The sequence below is a fragment of the Mustela erminea genome, chromosome 18 (assembly GCF_009829155.1).
Source record: "Mustela erminea isolate mMusErm1 chromosome 18, mMusErm1.Pri, whole genome shotgun sequence".
NCBI classification, from domain to species: domain Eukaryota; kingdom Metazoa; phylum Chordata; class Mammalia; order Carnivora; family Mustelidae; genus Mustela; species Mustela erminea.
Window position 1 is genome coordinate 60346601 of NC_045631.1, and position 20557 is coordinate 60367157.

Genomic DNA, 20557 nt, shown 5'->3' on the forward strand with positions numbered 1-20557 from the left:
CCAAGGTGGGCTCCGAGGTCTGGGAGCCCACAGTGGGCGGAGGAGCCTTTCCCTTAGCCCATCTCCACCCAGGCGGCAGGCAAGTTTCTGTTTTGGGTAAAGACCACCCGTTGTGGACGCGGGGCAGGGGAGGGGAGCCAGCGTTGGCTGAGAAGCCAGGCAGTCTGACTCGGAGCACCCCCTCAGTCTTGCCCTTCCTGCCGGGGACACTACACCCCGCCTGGCCTCACAGGCCCTCACCAGCGGTCAGACAGGGTGAGCTGCAGCTGGGGCTTGGGGAGTTTCAGCTGCTGCTCCCGGACGGCGTAGGCCAGCACCTGCCGGTCGGAGTGGTGGGGGTAGGGCTGCGCGCCCAGCTCGAAGAGCTCCCAGATGCTCACGCCCAGGGACCTGCGGAGGGGGTGGCCATCAGGGGCTGGCGTGGCTGCACGGATCTCAGAGGCACAGCCACCACAGGGCCGCTCCTGTAATCACACCAGCACCCTGGGACACCCCTCCCAAAGGACAGCACCTTCCTTCAGTAGACTGTCAGGACACGCCACCCAGCCGGGCCCAAATCTGTGCCCAGGTCATTTAGGGAAATAAAAGCTACCAGGCCTTTCCACAGACCCCAGTCCCTTCATCGGTGCATGTACTCATTCCCCAGCCACGGTGAAGGCCAGACACCACAGCCAGGGTACGAGCTACCGTGGGGAGAAGCTCCCAGTCCTAGGGGACCGGCGGAGCCAAGGCCTTGAGGCTGGGGCGGGGGGTGGTGGTGGTGGTGAGGGAATAGGCAGGGCTGCTGGAGCATGCAGGACCAGAAGGACATTAGGTTCCTTCCGGCGTGTGTCACCCAGCTCCCTGGCACCCCAGGCTGTCCCGGGAGCCAGGGAGCATGAGGAACAGAGCCAATAGGGCAACAGAGGGGTCAGATGGCCTGGCCCAGAGCCGTCCTGAGGACCCCCGTCAGCATGCAGCAGAGTGGGCCGGTGGGCAAAGCGAGGGGACGGGGTGGCAGGGGACTGTGGGTAGAGGCCTCGGGCCTGCTCAGGAAGGAGGGGTTCCGGGGATCCAGGCTCTGAGAGCTCCCTGGAGCAGAAGGAGGAGACCAGACAGGCTTGGGGGGCAGAGGGGTGGGGAGAAGACCCTGGTCAGGGACAGAGACCACCATGGCAGAGCCTCCAGCGGCCAAGTACTGGGTCTGAATGGCTCCTCCGTGTGCTGCTTGGTTCCCAGGATGGGGACCCCCTCCAGACCAGTCACGGGAGCGCTCCCGCCACTCCCAACAGGCTTTCCAACCTGAGCGTGTGCTTGGGCTCTGGCGACTTTGGATGTCAGGGGATCCCGGGGGGAGGGCAAGACCAGGGGCCACTGGCACTGCACAGCTGCAGGTGGCCCCCGCAGCCCCATGACCTGCCCTGGGGTCAGAAGCGACCACCTCCCGCAGAGCGAGGAGACTGTATGGAGAAGCATGTCGTTGCACGTGTAAGGCCGGTGGGACTCGGTCGCCTGCTGCCTGGCGGGCCTGAGAGCCCTGGGTCCTCGTCGGACAAGCACCAGCACGGGGCCTGGCAAGGCCTGTGGGCGTCTCCTTGCGGCCCCGCCCGGGCCCCGCCCCTCGTCGCCCGGGCCCGCCCCCCGCCGCCCAGGCCCGCCCCTCGCCGCCGCACCCCCACCCCCGCTCACCACACGTTGCTGGCCTTGGTCTGGTCCACCACCAGCAGGTTGCAGTGCACCTCGTCCACCAGCTCGGGTGCGATCCAGCGCAGCGGCACCCACAGCTGGTCAGCGGTCACGAAGTAGTCCTCCTGTGGGCACAGGGGACAGGGCTGCCACGAGGAGCCGGGCGGCTGGCCCTGACCCCCAGCATGGCCCCGCCCTCTTACCCTGTATTTGCCGTGGGACAAGCCGTAGTCGCCGATTTTCACGGTCAGGTCGGCCGCCAGCAGGCAGTTCCTCAGGGCCAGGTCGCTGGAGGGCGGGAGGGTGGGGGTCAGTGGCAGGGCCAGGCCGGGGACATCCGGGGCACGGAGGGGCCGGACCGCTTGTCCCCGAGGACATTGTCGCGAGTGGGAGTGGGGGGGAGAGGGCATCTGAGCAGCAGCCCCTGTGCCCGTGGCCCCAAGCCTGCGGCCCTCGCGGGGCACCAGGCGCACTGGAGGGCCCGCATGGACGGGGCCTCAAATGTTACAAGGTGGACAAGGAAAACAAGGCCCAGAAAAGGCTGGGGCATGCCTGGGGGCCCTCAGTGAAGGCCCCGCCCGGCCGCTGCTGGACCCCCTGCTGACCCCAGCTCTCGCCCCCGGCTTCTTTCTCGCCGGCCCACTGAGCCACCCTCGGGACCGAGCCAGTCAGGGATACTGCCTTATTACTGCCTTATCTTTCTTCCTGCCCAGGACCCCCTCCCCCTCCCCCGTGGGGATCCTGAGATCCCAAGTCTCCCGGGGGATCCTGACCCTGCCCGGCTCACACAGGGCGGGGGGCCCCCTCCCGGCCCAGGGCAGGGTAGGGCGGGGAGTGACCGCACCATGGCCGGCCAGTGGCTGGCCTCGGGCTGCGGGCTGCAGGGGTGTCTGGGGGCCCAGGGCGCTCCGGCAAACGTGGGTCAGCACGCACCCACCAGGGGCTGCAGGTGGGCCTGCGCTCGGGGCAGGGCGGGCCCAGCGGGCAGGTCGGGAGGCTGGCAGCTGCCATCTTCAACAAAATCTCTGATGCTGGAGTCACACGTGTCATCACTCAGCACCAGGATATTGTTGGGGAGGACGGCCCGTGCGGCGCCCGGGGCTGGCGGGGCCCCTGCTCCATCGCCGCTTCGTCAGGCATGTCCCCCTACGCGGGGCTCCCTGCTCCCTCCTTCCGACTCCAGGGCCAAGGCGGAAGCAGGACAGAACCAACCCTCCCCCCAGGGGCCTCCGGGACACAGGGACACAGAGGCAAGCAGGGCCCAGCGTGGGGCCGCCAGGTGGCTCTGGCCGCCCCGGGAACAGAGAATGAGCCCTGGGCCCTGCTGTGAGCTTGCCCAGGCCAGCCCGACGTCCTGCAGAAGCAGGTGTCCACCGCACCCAACACCCCCGTCTGTCTTTTATTCCAGAAGACGCCTCTGCAGCAGGTCCCAAAAGGCCAGATGAAGAGGAACCCAGCCAAGCCCTCACATAAGGCTCCAGGCGGGAAGCTGGCACCCCTCTGCGCAGGGGCCACAGCGGCAGAGAGCCAGCAGCCCCGCCCCGCCTCACCTGTGCACGTAGTTGTGGCGATGCAGGTGCAGGACCCCGGAGGCCAGCTCGCAGGCCATGCGCTGCAGGGTGAGGGGGTCAGGCGCCAGGGACTCCGCCACCCGGCAGCTACGCAGATAGCCCTTGAGGTCTCCCTGCCAAGAGGAGCAACAGCGTCAGCCGCCCGTGGGGAGCAGGGACCCTGCGAGCCTGCCACCCAGGCCCTCCCTCCCCACAGAGGACTCCAGAACAGCCCAGGGAGCCACCACCGAGACTGCCCCGCAGCAGCCAGCCCTCCGTGGGAAAACCCCACGGACAGTGGACGCTTTCTCTGTGGTCCCCACAGACCCCGTCCTGGGTGCAGACCACCGGGCCCACAGGCCTGCCCCCTCACTGCTCACAAGCATCAGACAGGCCCTGTGACGCCCAGCCAGGAGGGAGCATGGGGCAGGTGACTAGAGGGACAGCTGGAGAGTCCCGGACCGGCGGGACACCGCCCAGTGCCTGGCTCCAGGAGGGGCCTGGCCATGTTGGGAAAGCCCCAGGAGGTCACAGCTTCTAGCCGGAGTCCAGACACTGGGCGGTGCGGCCCTGCAGGCCTCAGGGTGCCAGTCGGCCAAGGGCAGCTCCAAGCAGGTCTGGAGCCGGGAAGGGTGGGGGAGGGGACCCCAGGGGCATCTCGCAGGGGACATCCCAGCAGCGGGAGACCAAGGACGTGGTGGCAGGCGGCTCACAGGAGAGCGTCTTGACTCCGCCAGACAGGTGGCCGGGCGGCCCCAGAGTGCAGTGGGGTCCCAGACGCAGCGGCCACCTGCCCCCATGATGTGGGATCGCCCGCTCCCCGCGGGCTGCCTCTGGGAGGATGGCGCCCAGGGCCCCCGCCCCCCGCTCAGCCAATCTGCCCCTGTGGGAGGGTGAGCCCCTCCTGCCCACCCCACACGGAAGGACGGACGGAGGGGCGCTGGCAGAGCGGGGCGCGGCCACTCACCATGGGGCAGAACTCCATCACCAGCAGGTAGGGCGTCACCTCCGCGCACTGTGCCAGGCACTGGAGCAGGTTACTGTGCTGCAGGGCCCTGCGGGAGCCAACAGGCTGCCCCCCTGACTCGAACTCAGGGCAGGAGGGGGCGGGCGGGCGGGGAGGGGGGCTGGCTCTGCAGGGGTGGGGGAGGAGCAGGGACAGCACAGAGCTTGCCTTTGTCCCCAGGGCCCCGTGCCCCGCAGCCCCCTCCCGCCCCCTCCCCGCGGGAGCCCGGCCCGGGGCCCCACCTGTAGGGCTGGGCCTCCTCCAGGAACTGCACCTGCTCCTGGACGCTGGCACTCGTCTTCAGCTCCTTCACCACCACCGGGGCGCTGCCGACGCCCGCGTTCACCTCCCCCAGGAACACCTGCGGGGCTGCGCGTCACCACGGCCCCCCCAGGCAGAGCCACGGCCCCCCCAGGCAGAGCCTCCGGTCCCTGCTCCCCACCCCCCGAACTTGTCTGCAGGAGGGTCCTGGGCCCCTGCCGGGGACCCTCTCAGCCGAATGTGGTCACCCCAGCTCCTCCCAACGGTCTCTGCAGGTCTGCCGCGAGGAAGAGGGGGTCCCCGGCGGGGCATGAGGGAGAAGCCAGGACCACGACACGGCCCCCCAACCTGGCGTTCTCAGGGGCGCCTCCCAGCACCTGATACCAGGACCTGCACAGAAGGGACGCCCCAGGAAGGGGACCAGCAGGAAAGGGGACCCCAGGGCTGGGGCAGCTCCCAAGAGAAGCAGGTCTCCACCCTGCCCCTCTGACTGCCAACGACCTCCCCCGACCCCTGCCCGGGGCCAGCAGCTCACCTTCCCGAACCAGCCGTGGCCCACCTCCTCCAGGTACAAGAGACTGTGCCGGCCCAGGTCTGTGGACTTGAGCAGCTGTACTGTAACGGGATGGGGCGCTCAGGAACCCCAGCTCAGGCTGTCGCTGCCCCCAGCTGCCCTTCCCAGCAGTCCACTCAGCCTGTGCTGGGGAGCTGCCCTGCACCCTCCAGAGCGGGGTCACGGCTGCGGACTGCCGTCAGGAGCAGGGTGCCTGCTGCCCCAGGGAGCCATGGACCCGCAAGCCACATGTGGGCATCTTTCTGGGAGGGTCAGGGAAGGCTGGTCCCCAAAGTACAGGGACACGCCGGGGTGAAGACGGCGGGGCCTAGAGCCAGGAGCCGTGCACAGGCAAGGCCAGGCGGGCAGTATGGCTGAGGCCAAGCCCATGGAGGGGAGGGCACCAGAGCAGCCCGTCCCCTCACCCCTGCCGCAGGCTGGCATTCCAGCACCAGGAGCACCAAAGGCCCCTTTGTCGGACGCTGCTTGGCACAGCCCCGCACAGAGCACACTGGGCCCATTCTCCTGCCGCCCGGGCTGGGTGAGGTCAGCAGGGAAGAAGGGTCAGTGAGGGCCCCGGAGGAAGGGCCAGGGCTGCCGAGCCCACTCATGCCCCCCATGCCCCAGGGATTCCCTGAATTCTGCTCCCACGCCAACCGCCCTGAGGGCTCAGGGGGACAGGGCGGGGCCTAGAATGCCAGGAGCGCCCTGGAGATGGGGTCTGCTCCCAGGGAATGCTGACCTTCACGCTGAGCAGGATCTAGGGGGCGGCCGCTGGGCCCTGAGCCTCGGGGTTCCTCGCCCTGGGTCCCCACCTGCTGGCGGCACCTTCCCCCGCCACAGTCTCGAGGGGTGGTCCTTGTTGCTCAGGTCTTTAACCCTGACCTCCACGTGGGCTGCCCCCTATCACCTGAAATCTCTCCCCTCCCCAGAAACAGGGTGACATGAGCTACGTTGCTGTTGTCTCCCAGTCCCAGATCCCCACCCTCGGGGACAGTGCCCTGAGGGGTATGAGAAGCCGCGGGCCCAGGCACTGCCTATGGGCAACAGGCCGAGGCTGGGGGGGACCAGTGTTCCCTGGGATGACCCCCGGCTCCCCACTAGTGACCAGCGTCCAAGGCCGGCATGGGCTCTGAGCCCCCCGTGCCGTCCAGGAAAGCCGGGAGCCTCCTGCCGCAGCCTGCTTCCCGCAGGGGCTTCGGGTCGGTCGGCAGCGGCCTTCGAGCCCCGGGCCCCGGGCCCCGTCTCCCGCCTAGCCGCCGACGTGTCTCCCAGGAGACGCTGGCTGGACGGTGAGAGGTGACACCCTGGTGGCCCCGGGGCTGCTCTGAGGGCCCAGACCAGTGCCTCCATGAAGTCTGGGCTTCCGAGTGGACAACACAGAGGTCAGGGGACGGCTTCAAAGCAAGCAGATGGGATGGGCCTGCGCCATCATCACCACCACAGGCCAGTGTCCCCCAAGCGCCCGCAGGGCTCACCCCCTTCCCTCAGCACCCCTGAAGGAGCCAAGGGTGGGCCCGGGCCTTGCCGAGGGGCTTCCAGGGAGAGGCCCTGAGATTAGACATCATGGGAGCCCCACCCCACAGGCCCCAGACTCAGCGAGGCGTTCCCAGGCCGGCTCCGACACGAACCTGGAACCCCTCCAGCTTGCACCCACATCTGTCCTCGGGGGTCACCCTGGGGCAGGGCGGCCAGGGCTTGGGGGGCAGGATGGGGAACAAATGGGAGACGTGGTAAGGAAGCCGTGGGAACAGGTCCCTCCGGGCTCCAGCCCCGGCCCCGCTGGAGTCAGAGGCCCATTCAGGGCCCCGCCCATAGAGGGGCCCCAGAGAGCCCCCCTCCCTGAGTAGGTGGGTCCCGCCCACTAGGCACAATGGAGCCCATGTCCCTGCATGCCTGGCCAGTGCTCCAGGGGTTGTCTGGGGTCAAGCATCCAGGGACAGCGGAGGAGCCCCTCCTCCCAGCATGGGGGTAACCCAGCCCAGCACGAAGGCAACTGGTCCGTTGTCCCTGGTGCCCAGAGCTGCCCCCGGCACAGCAGCCCCCAGGTGGGTGAGGTGGTGGGCGGAAGGCTCACCTGAGCCTGTCCACGGTGCCCCAGCCCCTTCCAGAAGGAGACACCGACAAGCCCATCCACCTGCTTGCTTTGAAGCCTGGCCGCCCCCTCCCCGGGAGCACTGGCTGCTGAGTCCAGAGGCCAGGCTGGAACCCAGCTCATCCCCTGTGCACACCAGGGGCCTCTCCCGGGGGATCACTCACCTGAGCGCCCCGGCTGCTTGGCCATGGGCAGGGAGACCTCGGTGAGCGGCAGGACGTACACGTCTGGCCCGTCCTGCGCCCCCGTCGCAGGGGAGCCCGGTGCCGAGGAGCCCGCGGCGTACTCTTCTCCCTCGGCATTCTCCAACTCCTGCGGTGGTAGGGGTGCCCGGCTGGCAGCGATTCGGGGCTCCCGGGACGGGGCAGGGCCAAGGGGTGCAGACCAGACTCAGAAAGGACCGAGCTCTCACCTCTTCTGGGGCTGGGGACAGTGAGGGCTGGGACCTGACCTGGAGTTGGGGCACCCGCTAGCCACCCCTCCTACCCATCTTCTCACTGCTCAGGGCAGAGAACACGCCCTGCTCCTAGCCCCCTTCCCCCCAAGAGACACCGGCTGCCTGGCGGACAGAGAGCTGGTGTTTGTCTTGTGTTGGTTGTAGACGAGGCCGATCTTCCTCCCCAAAGCATGGGGAGGGGTCCTCGGGCCCCAGGGCAGCAGCCCATCGCCCAGCCCAGTCGGCCCCCACCAGTGGGCAAGGCTGGCCCCACACTGACAGGGGTGGGGCCAGAGCCAGGAGACCAAGAGGTCCCTCCTGTCTGCCCCCGACTCCTCTTTGCCACCCCTCCCCCCCAGCAGCCAGAGATCCCAACCTCAGGGACAGGCCTGGGGAGCGGGGACTGGGGCTCCATCACCCACCCCCAGCCTGCCCCTTCCAGACAAAGAGAATTCCTGAATGCCCAGAACAAGGAGCCCACCCCCCATCTCCACCCTAGGCCAGGCCGTCTGCTTTTGCTTCCCGGGGCTCCCTAAGAGCCTGGTCCTGCAGCCTGGGGCTGGGCCCCACGTGACTGGAGTGTTTCAAAATGCGGCTGCTGCACCTGTCTGTGGGGAGGACCCCTGCCCCCAGGTCCAGGGCACTCTCCAGAGAAGAGCCCAAGTCTCAGAAATCCTCTCCTGTTGGGCCGCCTGCAGGCTCAGTGGATTGAGCTTCTGCCTTCGGCTCAGGTCACCGTCTCAAGGGTCCTGGGATCGAGCCCCGCATCGGGCTCTCTGCTCAGCGGGGAGCCTGCTTCCCCCCGACCCCTGCCTGCCTCTCTGCCTACTGGTGATCTCTCTCTCTATGTCAAAAAAATAAATAAGATCTTAAAAAAAAAAATAAATCCCCTGCTACTGAATCAAGGGCAGCCCCCATTCCTGGCGCCCACAAGGCGCTGCCCAAAGGGGCATCTGAGCCCAGAGCCCTCCCCCACCTTGTGGACAGGGGGATAGACCGGGAGCCATGGGGGCCTAGGTGCGTCCCTTGGCCCTGCGTGCCCCGGGGGACTCTCCTTCCTTCCGGAAGCCCTCTGCCGGCGTCCCTGTGGGCCAGTCCTGGTCCCTACCCAGAGAGGACAGAACCTTGGGGGAAGGGGACCGCAACGCCTCCCCTCCCGGGGGCCCGTGAGCCCCTGCCCTGAGGCCCCGGGGGCCCGCAGCAGCTGCAGCTCCATCCGCGCCCGTCGGACCCGGCCCGTACCTGACGGTGCCGCCCGGCAGCCCGCCGGATCGTGCCAGCGCAGCGGGCGATCAAGTAGGACAATGTGAGCATGGCGGCCCGGCCCCTTCGCCCAGCGAGCTCCACAGGCGTGCCTAGCCCTGGGCCCCCAGCGACGAGGCAGCAGCCCCGGGTGCAGGCAGGGCCGCCCACCCAGGCAGGCTAGGGCTGGAATGTTCTGGGCACCGTGTTCTCCAGGAGGTGAGGAGGGCAAGGCAGGGAGGGGCCGGGGCCTGGCCTTTGTTTGGGGCCTTGTTCTCGAAGCGCCCTGAGGAGGGGCTGACCTATACGAGGTCCCCCACGCCTGCCCCCCATGACCTCCCTCGCGGTCTGGGCCCCAGAACCCTGGGGGACACGCCACGGTGTGCGTACGGGTCAGCCCCCCGCGGGAGCGGAGAACGTGGGCGGGAGCACGGACCCTGCAGCTCCCACGGCCACAGCCTGGCCTAGAGACCCTGAGGGATCTGGGCAGGTGACCTCTGTCAAAGGCGAGGTCCCCATCCTCGCTGGGCAGGGGGGCGTCCTCTGCAGGCCCCTCCGTGACGCGGCATGCCAGAGCAGGGGCGCTGTTTCTCTAACCTGGGAGGGACACGGCTGGGGCGTGCGACGTTGATGGGGGCCACAGGACAGCCCCGCCCCTCCTAAACCCAGCAGGCTGAGGAATCTGCCCTCCAGCCCGGGAGGGGAGGGCAGGAGGGGACGGGCGCGGAATGACCGCATGGCCACAGGCCAGCACGCTGTTCGCTAAGTCAGCAAGAACTCAGCCCATGTGGGCTGGTTGGGGGGGGGGGGGCTCCACCGGGGGCTCTCGGCCACTAGCTTCTCCGCCTGGTCCTCCCGTCTCAGAGCTGCGGGCCCCCAGGGATGCCCCTCAGCCACCATCCTCAGGAGGGGACCTTAGCCCTAGGATCCAGCCCAGGCGCCTTGGACACAGAACCTGGGGGCCAGCCTCAGTGAAGACAGGGCCGTGCCTTTAGCCGAAGCCCCACAAACAGCAACAGGGCACGGTCCCCCCGCTGTGTAGCACCAGCACATGGCTCCCTCCCCGTGGGGCAAAAGACGCCCAAAGGAAGGTGACTCCAGCTGGCAAGGTGGCCTTGGTGCGGGGGCAGCGCGCCTGGGTGGCTGCTGGTTCGGGTGATCGGGGCACCTCCCCCACCACCAAGTAGAGGAAGGGGGCCCCTCCCACGCCGGCTCAGGAGCCCAGCGGGCCTCGGGCAAGAAGACCCATCCTCATGGCCGGGACTGCCCAACCTGGGCACAGGACTAGAGGCCACGCCCACACAGAAGGGACCCAAAGTGGGGGAGGGAGTGGGCTGGAGTCCCCGAAAGCCTCCAGGCCCCTCCTGTTCGCTGCCACCCCCGGGGGTCAGGCTGTGGGGTCCCAGGTCTGTATGGTCTGCAGTGACCCCAGGAGGGAGGAAGCTCAGCACTGAGTGGGCACAAGAGGGCCCGACTCTTGGGACCCCGTCCCCATCCCCCGCGGATCCCCCAGCCCTCACCTTGAACCCGATGCCACCCTTCTTACAACACAGACAGGCCAGCATGAGGACGATGACAGTGAAGAGCCCGGAGAAGGACACGGCCACCACAGCCAGGGAGGACGACCAGGAGAGCTCGCTGAGGGGGGCGCCGTCTGCCGAGGGAGAGGGGGTTACCGGGCAGCCTCCGTGGCCCTGCCCCCATGCTCGCCCAGTCCCAGCAGCTGCACCCGGGGGCCAGCCGAACCCCTGACTCCCCGGCCCACCCCGACTCACAGAGGCCTGAGCCTCAGCACCCTGACCCCTTGCTGAGACCCACCAGTCCTGTCACCCACGGGCCGGGTGGCCAGGCCCCAGGCAGGCAGGTGGACACAGGAGCCGCCACCCCGGCCCTAGCCTGCAGTTCCCCGAACGGCCACTGGGTGCCGCTCTGACCTCACCCAAAGGATGCGGGGGGCAAAGCAGCCGGAACCTCCCCGGGGTCCAATTCAGGGGGCTCATGGGCAACCGTCCAAGAGGTCAGGGTCTCGGGGCTATGGGAAATGGCCCTCCGTGTCTCTTCCAGACTCTGGTCACCCCGCCTCCCCATCGATGGTCACCTTGCCAAAGCTCTGAGCGTGGTAACCCCTGCCAGAACCTCAAGGGGCCAGGAGGAGGGACCCGGCCCCGCTGATGGGGGTGGGGGGCGTTGGGGCTGGCCACGTGCCAGGCTCTGTGCGGCTGGGGGTCAGCGCCCTGACGTGGGAGAATTGTCTCCCCAAGAAGGCGGCACCACACTGGCTGGGCACAGAGTTCCTGCATGCAGCCTGACGTGTCCAAGTTACCCTCTTGCTGAAGTGACCATCAAGGGCCCCCCGGTACTTTCTGTCCTGGGAACAGCAGGGACCCCCGCCTCCCGCCCCCTGCAACACCAGGTTCACAAAAGCCCCCGCACGGCGGACCCTCCCCAGATGCGGGCTCCACCGGCTCTGCCGCGCCCTCCCCTCCCCTCCCCCGCCCTCCACCTGTCCCCAGGGCCTCTCGCACCTCCCTCTCCTGGCGGGCCCTGGAGCCTGGGGCCGTCTTCTGCCCCACCGGGTCCTTGAGGAAGACGGCGGGCACCACGGTCCAGCAGCACCCAGCCCTTGGGGCTGCAGACTGCGGGGCCGGGCCGGCCCACCTCAGGAGGCTCAGCCGCAGCCTCGGCCCTCAGCCCCTGTCCTTGGCCTCCAGCCTCAGCCTCAGGCACCCTGGGCCCAGATCCTCTGAGGGCCACTGAAGCCCGGGGGACAGCTGTAGGAGGCAGGGGCCTGGCTGGGGGTTCTGGAGGAAAACCCCATGGGGGCTTCCTGGAAGCAGCAGCTGGAGTCCACTCCTGCCGCCCCCAGAGCCTTGCGGGCTGGACGGGTCACAGCGCCGGCAGGAAGAGCTCTCCTGCGTTGTTAGCATGGCCACTGCTGTAATCAGGCGAGTCCCCACGGGAGGGACCAGTCCCCTGTGCGTCGTGTGGAATCACAAGTCCTTCAACCACCATGTCCGTGGGCTCAAACACTCGTGACAAGTAATGACAGAAGCTAAGTGCACCCCAGCGCCTCCCAACGCCCCCCCACCCCTGCAAACCGCGTCCCACTCTGCAGACCGGAGTCACCCAGTGGCCTCAGCCGTCCTCCGGCCCAGGCCCTGCCTCCCAGGTACACTCACGTCAGGCGATTTGCGGCCGCGGACCCTGTCCCGTCGGTCACGCGTACCTACCGAAGAAGCAACGCGGACAGGGCCCGCCGGCCGCCATCCACGGCTCTGCCCCTGCCCGCACCGGAGAGGGTCGCCTCCTCTGTGGCCGGGCAGCCCGGCACAGCCGGTCATCTCCAGGCGAGGTACGGCGTTCTGTAAAACCCCACCGCCACCTTTAGGAACAGTACCGCACACTTACTGGGCACCTGCTGTGTACCGAGCTCTCCCGGCCAGTTTGCAAAGGGGATGGAGGGTCTCCAGGGAGCCGGAGCAAGAGGAGTGTGGGGCACAGCTCAGAACAGAGCCGGAGCCTGGGCTGGGCGTACGAGAGGAGTGCGGGGCACAGCTCAGAACAGAGCCGGAGCCTGGGCTGGGCGTACGAGAGGAGTGCGGGGCACAGCTCAGAACAGAGCCGGAGCCTGGGCTGGGCGTACGAGAGGAGTGCGGGGCCCAGCTCAGAACAGAGCCGGAGCCTGGGCTGGGCGTACGAGAGGAGTGCGGGGCACAGCTCAGAACAGAGCCGGAGCCTGGGCTGGGCGTACGAGAGGAGTGCGGGGCACAGCTCAGAACAGAGCCGGAGCCTGGGCTGGGCGTACGAGAGGAGTGCGGGGCACAGCTCAGAACAGAGCCGGAGCCTGGGCTGGGCGTACGAGAGGAGTGCGGGGCACAGCTCAGAACAGAGCCGGAGCCTGGGCTGGGCGTACGAGAGGAGTGCGGGGCACAGCTCAGAACAGAGCCGGAGCCTGGGCTGGGCGTACGAGAGGAGTGCGGGGCACAGCTCAGAACAGAGCCAGAGCCTGGGCTGGGCGTCCCATAAAAGGAAATGTGACTCGTGCCTGCCGTCAGGTGAGTGGTGTCCGGGGGGCGCTGTCATGGGACAGGGTCAGCCCCCGCCCGTGTCCTCTCCAAGCACCTGTCCTGTGACCCTAGGAAGCTGTCCTCCGTGAAGGAAGCCACACGGGGCAGAGGGCAGGCCCCGGCCTGGAGCTGATCCCGTGTGAGAAAGGGGCACATTCCGTGTCGCCTGGAGGACACGGGACGCCAGGGGCCCCCAGGGCCTCCGAGAACTGGTGACGGGCCGGCAGGGGAACAGCCGCCTGGCCGCTCAGCAGAGGAACCTCAGACTGAGTCGAAGGCAAATCACAGCAGCGCAGAAGAAAACGGGTCGAAGGCAGGTTTGTTCCTGGAGAAGAAAGCTCACGCTCAGAGCGATGGAGGAACCGCAAAATGCCAACGGGTTCGGCTCCGTGAAAACGTGCGCTCGGCGCTGGCCCAGGTGAAAGGCACACCGTGCGCCAGGATAAAGGTTCACAAAACACACACTGGAAGACGCTGCCCCAACCGCAGGGGACCCACCGTCAGCAAAGAATAAGAAAAGCACCTTAAGGACCCCCACCAGAAACAAGCCAACTAAAGAAGCCCGCACCAGACGTCAAAGGAGCCCGACCCCAACGCCAGCCCCTGCCCCAGCCCCCCAACCCCACACAGCGTCCCAGCAGCGACGGGAAAGCCGGAGAGCCACCGCAGACCCGCCCGTTGGGTCGGCCTGCCCGTAGGCCAAGGGACGCCTCGTCTGGGAATTTACCCCAAGACACTGACCCGGAGGACCCCCAAACCCAGAGCAAGAGCGAAGCCGGGAACGAGCGTTACCAGCACAGACCGAAGCCCCTCATGGAGATGCGCGTCCTGGTGACACTTGTAACAGAAACAGCCCGAACGGGCCCCCCGCAGAGGAAGGATGACAAGAAATTCTGACACACCTGCCAAGAAGCTGTGAAAGTGAACTAAAGGAGAAGCTTTAAACAAGGACAGCTCGAGGTCGTGCTACTCAGAAGAAAGGCCCCGAGGATGTGTTTGGGCACGAAGCGTCAGTTACGGGACTATGGGGCCACGGCCTTGTTGGGGGGACCCCGAACATATGCACAAAGTCCCCCAAAGGGCATGACCGTGCACGGCTTAGGGGCGCCTGGTGGTGCCGTCCGTTGGGCGAAACCAACTCTTGATTTCGGCTCAGGTCATGGTCTCAGGGTTGGGAGATCGAGCCCCACGTTGGGCTCCACGCTGGGCACAGAGTCTGCTGGACAGGCCCCCCCCCCTGCCTTCCCCCACCCCACCCTCTGCTTCGGGTCTACCTCGACGAGGTTGGAAGGAACAGGCAGGATTGCAAAACCGTTTACCGTGGACGAATCCGAGTCACAACCATGTTAACAAACAAAAACCACGTGAGAGAAAAGATCTCAGAGCAGAGCAGTGCCTGTCTGGACGCACAGTTCCCCTGGTCGTCCACGCTCCGATGCCCTACGGTAAGCGTGCGGTGCACCTCGAATCAAACGTGCCTAATTTTACACAATGACCGCCGCTCCCTCTTTAAGACCCGCACGGCCCCAGCACACACAGAATAACGCCCCGGCGTCAGCGAGTCCTGGGGCCTCACCCCCACCCCCCTCTAACCCCATCCCGGGGAGTCACCTAGCCGGAGGTCACTGAGGTCTCCCCGGGGACGCGGTGGGGACACAGGAGAGGAGGAGGCAGGAGAAGAGGCAGCAACCCTGGCTCCCACCACCCGGGGACTTGGGCTTTGGCCCTGATTCCAGCGGCAGGAAGGACAGTGGGCTGGGCCGCCTTCTGGGCCCTGGGGCAGATCCAGCACGGCCCCTCTCAGCACCCACCCCGCTGGCCTGACCTGGACCCTCCTCCCCAACCCCAAGGGGGCCGAGGCTGGGCCTCCACCCCCTTCCTGACCCCATCATGATTCTGGCACTAAGTCCGGGGCCCCAGACCCCCACAGCCCTCTGGGCCCGGCCCTTCCCTCCGGTGAGCCTGAGCATCACAGACCTTTCCCCGGCCCCGTGCCGGCCACTCCGTGAACCAGACACCCCATGCCCCAGACCCCTCTTGTCTCCCACATCCAGCCCTTCCCAGGCCACTGACCACCACCAGCGCAGCCAGGACGCTGCCCCACTTCAGGGGTCTGGAGCCGCCCTGCCCTTCCTCACCCTCGGCCGGAGCCACCTTCTAAAGCACCACCCCCGGCACGGCCTGAGAGCCCCGCACGCGAACCCCACTCGCCCAGAGTCTGGCCACTCCCCTCCCTGTCCCTTCAGCCTGAGGGCACACGCCGGCGCCTGAGACACTCGAACCGCTTGGACAGAGCAAGGGCGGGGCCAGGTCAAGACCTCCGGCCTCGACACCAGGGGCCTCGGGTTCCCCAGGGTCGCTCAGAGGGGCCGCACCCTGCCGTGCCCCAGGCAGCTGCTCTGAACGACAAGTGTGCCGTCTGACCCACTACGGTGGCCACGATTTGTCTAACGGGACGTGAGCGAGGAAGCGGAGTAGGGAGCCTCGTCCTCCACGAGTCACGCTCTGAAAAGTGGCGGCCACGGCAGGCCACGCTGGGCGGCTGCACTGGTGTGGGGGGTCAGGGGCGCGGCTGCCCGAGGCTGGGGTGGGGAGGGGTACGCGTGGCTCCCTGGGTCTTTACGGGGTGAGGAGAATGTTCTGGGACTGGGAACGCACTCAGTGCCCCGTTGTTCCCTCTGCCGTGGTTCACTTCAGCTTAAGAAAGCGCGACGCGAGCCCTGTGATGCCTCGGAGGCCGGGTCAGAGCAGGCCAGCCCTGGCCGACCCCCAGCCCCAGCCGGCTCACTCCTCTTTCATGGGGTGCCCACAGCCCCCCTTCTCACCCCGTCCCCTCGGGGCGCTGCCCAAACCTCCCTGGGACGGCGGCCATGTCCACCGCAGAAAGTCCTGCCCGTCGCGGCCAGATGCTCCGGCTGCCACACCATGGGGGGCTCACTCCTCCGGGAGGGGCCCCAGCACGGCCCAGTCGGTGAGCCCAGGGCTCCTTCCTGGAGGTGGCCCAGCAGCCCAGCCCACGGGGACTTGGGCTCCAGGGTCAGCGGCAGTCCTGGGCGGGGTCTTGGCCAGGCATTGAGGAACCCTGGCACCGGCCTGCTGGCCCCCATACCTGCCTGGTGACGCCAACAGGGTCCTGCCCAGGAAAGACCCTCGGCCAGGGGGCATTCTGCCGAGTTAAGGGGATCAGGCCAGAGAACAGCACTGGGGGCGGTGGCCCGTGTGCCTGGGCTGTCGGGGCCGAGGTCCCAGAGGTGCCCAGAGTGTCCCACTGTGTGGCCCTGACGCTCCCACCTCCCAGCCCCCCGCCGAGCAAACCGCAGGATTTGGCAGGATTCTGGGGTTCCCGGGGCAAGCAGAGGGAGGCCACACCGCAGACAGACCCGGGGCTGGGGGGCCTGGGGGGCAGAGGCTCTCCACAAGGCTTGTCCGTGGGCCCAGACCTGGACGTTCATTCCAAAAGGAGGGGCGTCCCGAGCAGGGACACCGCGGCCCTCCACCGGGCTTGGGACTCGTGTGGCCGGGCGCCTCGCACGCAGGACCCAGACCCCTCTGCGTCCTGGCTTCCCCCAACTCTCAGAGGCCAGCCCCACGCGTGAGAGGACAGACCAAGGACTACAACGGGGCCCCAACTCGTCCGTAAGGGAGGCTCCCGTGTGGGGCCGGAGCAGCGGCTGGAGGACGTGGGCCCATAAACGCGGGCTCAGACACACTGGCTTCTGGTCCCCAGGCGCCAGCACGCCCACCTCCCCCCGCCCCGGCCTCCCAGGGCGAAAGCCACACCTGCAGGACTCACCCCCCGCCCAGGGGCTGCTGCTGTATCCTGAGCCGTCCCGGACCACCACCGGCTCATCGGACCACAGCCCAGCGGGGAAACGGAGGCCTCCCCACCTCAGAAACTGACTCGGGGCCAGGGCCCAGCCCGACCTCACACCCGCAGCTGCCCGGGCTCCACCCCCCCCAGGTAAGAGAGGCCCGCAGGGCGCCTGGGTGGGGAGACTGGGCCCCACTGCCCCCTCCCCAGAGCCTCCCACACCTCTGGGGCCCCGAGGCCAGTCTGCTCACCGGCCAGACAGACGAGGGCGCCGCCTGCTGTGTGCAGGACAGAGGGTGGGGGACAGGGTTGCACCCCGGGGACGGGGGGTGGGGCTGAGAGGGAGGGCGCGAGTGTCCCAGGACGACCGCCAGCTGAGGCGCGAGCCTGAGCGACGGCCTCGAGCCCACCAGACCCCATGAGGACTCGCAGCTCCAAGGCCCACCCAGGCCACCCCTGCCAGGTGCCCCGGGCCTGCTGGGGCGCTGCGGCGGTGGACCACGCCTCACGGGGTAGGCGGGGGCGGGGGGGCCCTTCCCAGAGCCCGGACCACAGACCCGCCGAGGGCAGCTGGCGGTGGTTGCAGCCGGTGTCAGCCCCGCCCGCTCTCCCTGGGAGTCGGGCCTCGGACCTCCCCGGAGCCCGTGAGGGGGCCCGCGGGCTCTAACTCCCCAGGGTCAGGAGGGCCTGGGCCTTCCTTCTGGAGGAGGGGGGGCACGCACCAGGCACTGGCGCTCAAACGCACACGTGGACACGCGCACACGGCCACGAAATACACGGACGTTCGCTCACTCCGCACGTGTCCACGTGTGCACACACTCCACCAAGCTCAGCCACCACGCCCTCCTACGTGCTCACACTCGGTCGCGCGCGTGGGCACGCACACTCGCACACAATGGACATGCTCTCAGCAGCACGCAAGGGGCCGTCCAGGGGTGGCCTCAGGGGTTCCATCAGGATTCCGCCCCAGGACCCCACTCTGGGGCCAGCTGAGCTGCTGTTCCCGCCCCGCCCCGCGTCAGGCCAGCTTGTCACAGACACAGGGACGGAAGGAAGTTCCGCAACCTCCGTGTCTTCCAGTGACACAGGAGAAAACTCAGGCCTGGCCAGCCCCACCGACACCAGAGGCTCACCCTCCTACCATGGGGCCCAGCCCTCTGGCCAGTCCCGGGACGGGGGGGCTTGGGGGATCTGGCTGAGAACGGGTTACCAGGGTGCTGCCTCCCATTCCCCTCTGACGGACACACTGGCTCCTCCCACTTGGCCCCAGCCTCGTCCACCTGTCCTGCGGAGACGCACACATCCCGCGCCCCCATGCCCCCTGGGGGCCTGTGGGTAACACCTCGGGAAGACAGTCCTGACCATTTCGTTCCCCGGCACCCGCCGTGACATGCTGGGCACCGGGTCCTCCCAAGCGACCTGAGCTGGAGAGATGAGTCCTCTCTCTCTTGAGCGTGGCCAGGGTGGGGGGCCCTGGGGACAGCAGCTTGGAAGAGGCCAAATGGCCACCAGGCTCACATTTGCTCAGGCCCCCTAGTTCGCACCATCCTGGTGCCAAGTTTCTGCCTGGACCCCGTGCAGGGCAGAGTTGGGGTGAGGCTGGCAAGGAAAGGGGTTGGCAGGAGCACGGCTCAGGCCAGGTTCACACCCGTGGGCCCAGCAAGAGGAGCCCAGCTCTGCCTGCCGAGAGCGGGACCCACCAAAGGGCTGGGACAGCTCCCTCCAAGGCCAAGCAGCTTTGAGAAGCCCGAGCGCCTCTGGGCCAGAGACTGCGTCTTGCGGGGGCGGGGGGGGGGGGAGTGGGTAGGGGGGTGACTCCTCCCAGGAAGGCTTCAGGCTTCTTCCCAGAATAAACACGACGGCCCAAAGGCTTCACAGCCAGCATTCTGGAAACAACGAACGGAGACAGGGAAGGTCTCCACGCGTGGCCGTTGCTGCCTCCAGCGGGGCCGTCTCCCACAGTGGCCTGTCGGGCAACCAGGGGCATCACGGAGCTGGGAATCAGGAAAAGTGGGGCCCCCGGCACTGGCCCAGGAGCCATGACACACGTAGCTGCCCAAGGGCTTGATCCCAGGGTACGCAGCAGATAAGGGAGATAATCTGTCCCCCCAATGGATAAGAGAGAGGCTCAGGGGGCATTCATGGACGAGATCGCCACACGGGCGACAAGGCCCCAGGAAGGCACCCGGCAGTCCGGCAGCTGCGCCCTGGATCGGCCACAGCGAGAAGCCAGTCCGCGAGCTCCAGGAGCCAGCACCGACCCACGAACCCGGGGAGACAGCAAAGACCCCGTGTTGCACAATTTGCTGCTAGGATGTGCCCTCGTGGGGCGACCCCTCCATGCGTGGGGGAGCTGGGGGGGCGGGAACGGAGTGGGACTGGCAGGGCGCGTGGGGTTCGTCCTCGGGGACAGAGTGTGTTCTAAAATTGGTGGTGACGGTTGCGCAACCTGCAATGACCAGAAACGCCACGGAAGCTTTGAAGGGCTGAGTCCTTCGGAGCGCGACCCACATCTCAGCGAAACCGTCACAGAGCAGGGGGGACGGAAGGCGAGGACCGTCCACAGCTGGGCCGTGAAAGCTCCGCGCCGTGTCCCCTGGGGGGTTACTGTCCGCGGAGTGAGCGGGGTCCGCGACCCGCCACCCCACCAGGGCCATCCGGCGTGAGGCAGCGGGTGCCGCACCCCCAGAGAAGTCGTATTCCTTCTTCCCGGGGCTGGGGGGTACCCCTGGCCGGTCTCCCCACCAGCAGAGCCCAGCTGCCTGCCGGGGACCACAGGTGGACCCAGAGCCCCAGGCTGCCAGAGCAGGTGCCCGGCACTGCAAAGTCACCGCATCCCTCTACAGACGACCCCCGCCCCGCCCCTCCTACTGGGGCCTGAGGCTGGCCGGCGGCCCAGGGGGTCCCAGCAGCACAACCCGTAGCGCCCCTTGTTCAGGTTCATTGAGAACCGTCGTGCAGCAGGAACGGGGCATGATGCCCAGCAGGCCTGTCCCCGGAGCTGGCCGCCCAGGGAGGACTCCCTGACATGGGCCCGTGTCCTTGGCACCACTCTGCTGCCCATCCCCCACGCCACCCTCGGCACAGGGGAGACGTCGGTAGGGGCCGGGCCTGGGCCGCCGGCTCCCCCGCTCCTGGCCTGACTCACAAGGATGGGCTGGCCGTCTCCTCGGCCAGCTCCGGGCCAGCTGTCGGGGCTGCCCAAGGCCATGTGCCCAGGCCAGCAGGTGGGCGACAGCTGCGCGGCCCCTCTTTGTGGGGAAGGCGGAGGCGCACCACAGCCTCGCCAGGGGTGATCAAGGACAGGCCCGGCGGCATCCTGTGGGGGGACCTGTGGGTCCCCGCCCAGTCCTCCAGTCCCCGGGAAAACACTGCCCCACCCCACACAACCTGTGACAGGTGAGTAACCCCTCGGCTGCCCAGAACCAGCCCCTGCACTGGGGCTGGTTCCTCTGCCAGGGCCAGAGCCGTGGCCGGGGCCTCGAGGCTCTAAGCCCCCACCACGCCCGGGGCTGGTGGGGGGACAGGGGCCCACGTCCTCCCAGAAACCCGCACGTGCCCAGCTCTGGGCAGCTGCTCCCACGTGGCTCTGGCTGCTGATCTAACCCCAGGGTGACCATCAGGAGACGCCCCCAACCCCCCTTCGGACCCCCAGGTGCCCTGTCTCGGCCCCGGCCCTGGCGGAGGAACCCAGGGGCTTGGCGTGGACATAGCCCAGACCGACCACCGGGGACTGGCTCCGGCCCAGCGTCCCCTGCTCTCACTTCCTCTGCCGGGGGCGGGGAGGCCTCAGGCCACCGCCCTGCTGGTGCCCATTCTGTGCGAGAGGCAGGCCCGGCCCGTGGACGCGCTGGTGCCCAGGCTGCCTGCA

General features: G+C 68.0%; 1 protein-coding gene across 3 annotated transcripts in view; it reads right to left on the reverse strand.

Moving 5' to 3' along the window:
- AATK (apoptosis associated tyrosine kinase) overlaps positions 1–20557 on the reverse strand; it is a 31297-nt gene that overhangs the window by 5569 nt on the left and 5171 nt on the right. Inside the window, exons 2-10 of one of the 3 annotated variants that reach the window (XM_032321742.1) lie at positions 10329–10462; positions 7295–7442; positions 5018–5097; positions 4464–4582; positions 4183–4348; positions 3216–3349; positions 1869–1953; positions 1669–1790; positions 241–390 (exon numbers count right to left, since the gene is read on the reverse strand). In XM_032321742.1, coding sequence (XP_032177633.1) covers positions 241–390; positions 1669–1790; positions 1869–1953; positions 3216–3349; positions 4183–4348; positions 4464–4582; positions 5018–5097; positions 7295–7442; positions 10329–10462 — 1138 coding nt within the window. Of the gene's footprint in view, positions 1–240; positions 391–1668; positions 1791–1868; positions 1954–3215; positions 3350–4182; positions 4349–4463; positions 4583–5017; positions 5098–7294; positions 7554–10328; positions 10463–20557 lie in introns of those variants that run through there. The other 2 variants (XM_032321743.1, XM_032321744.1) reach the window with 2 other exon arrangements.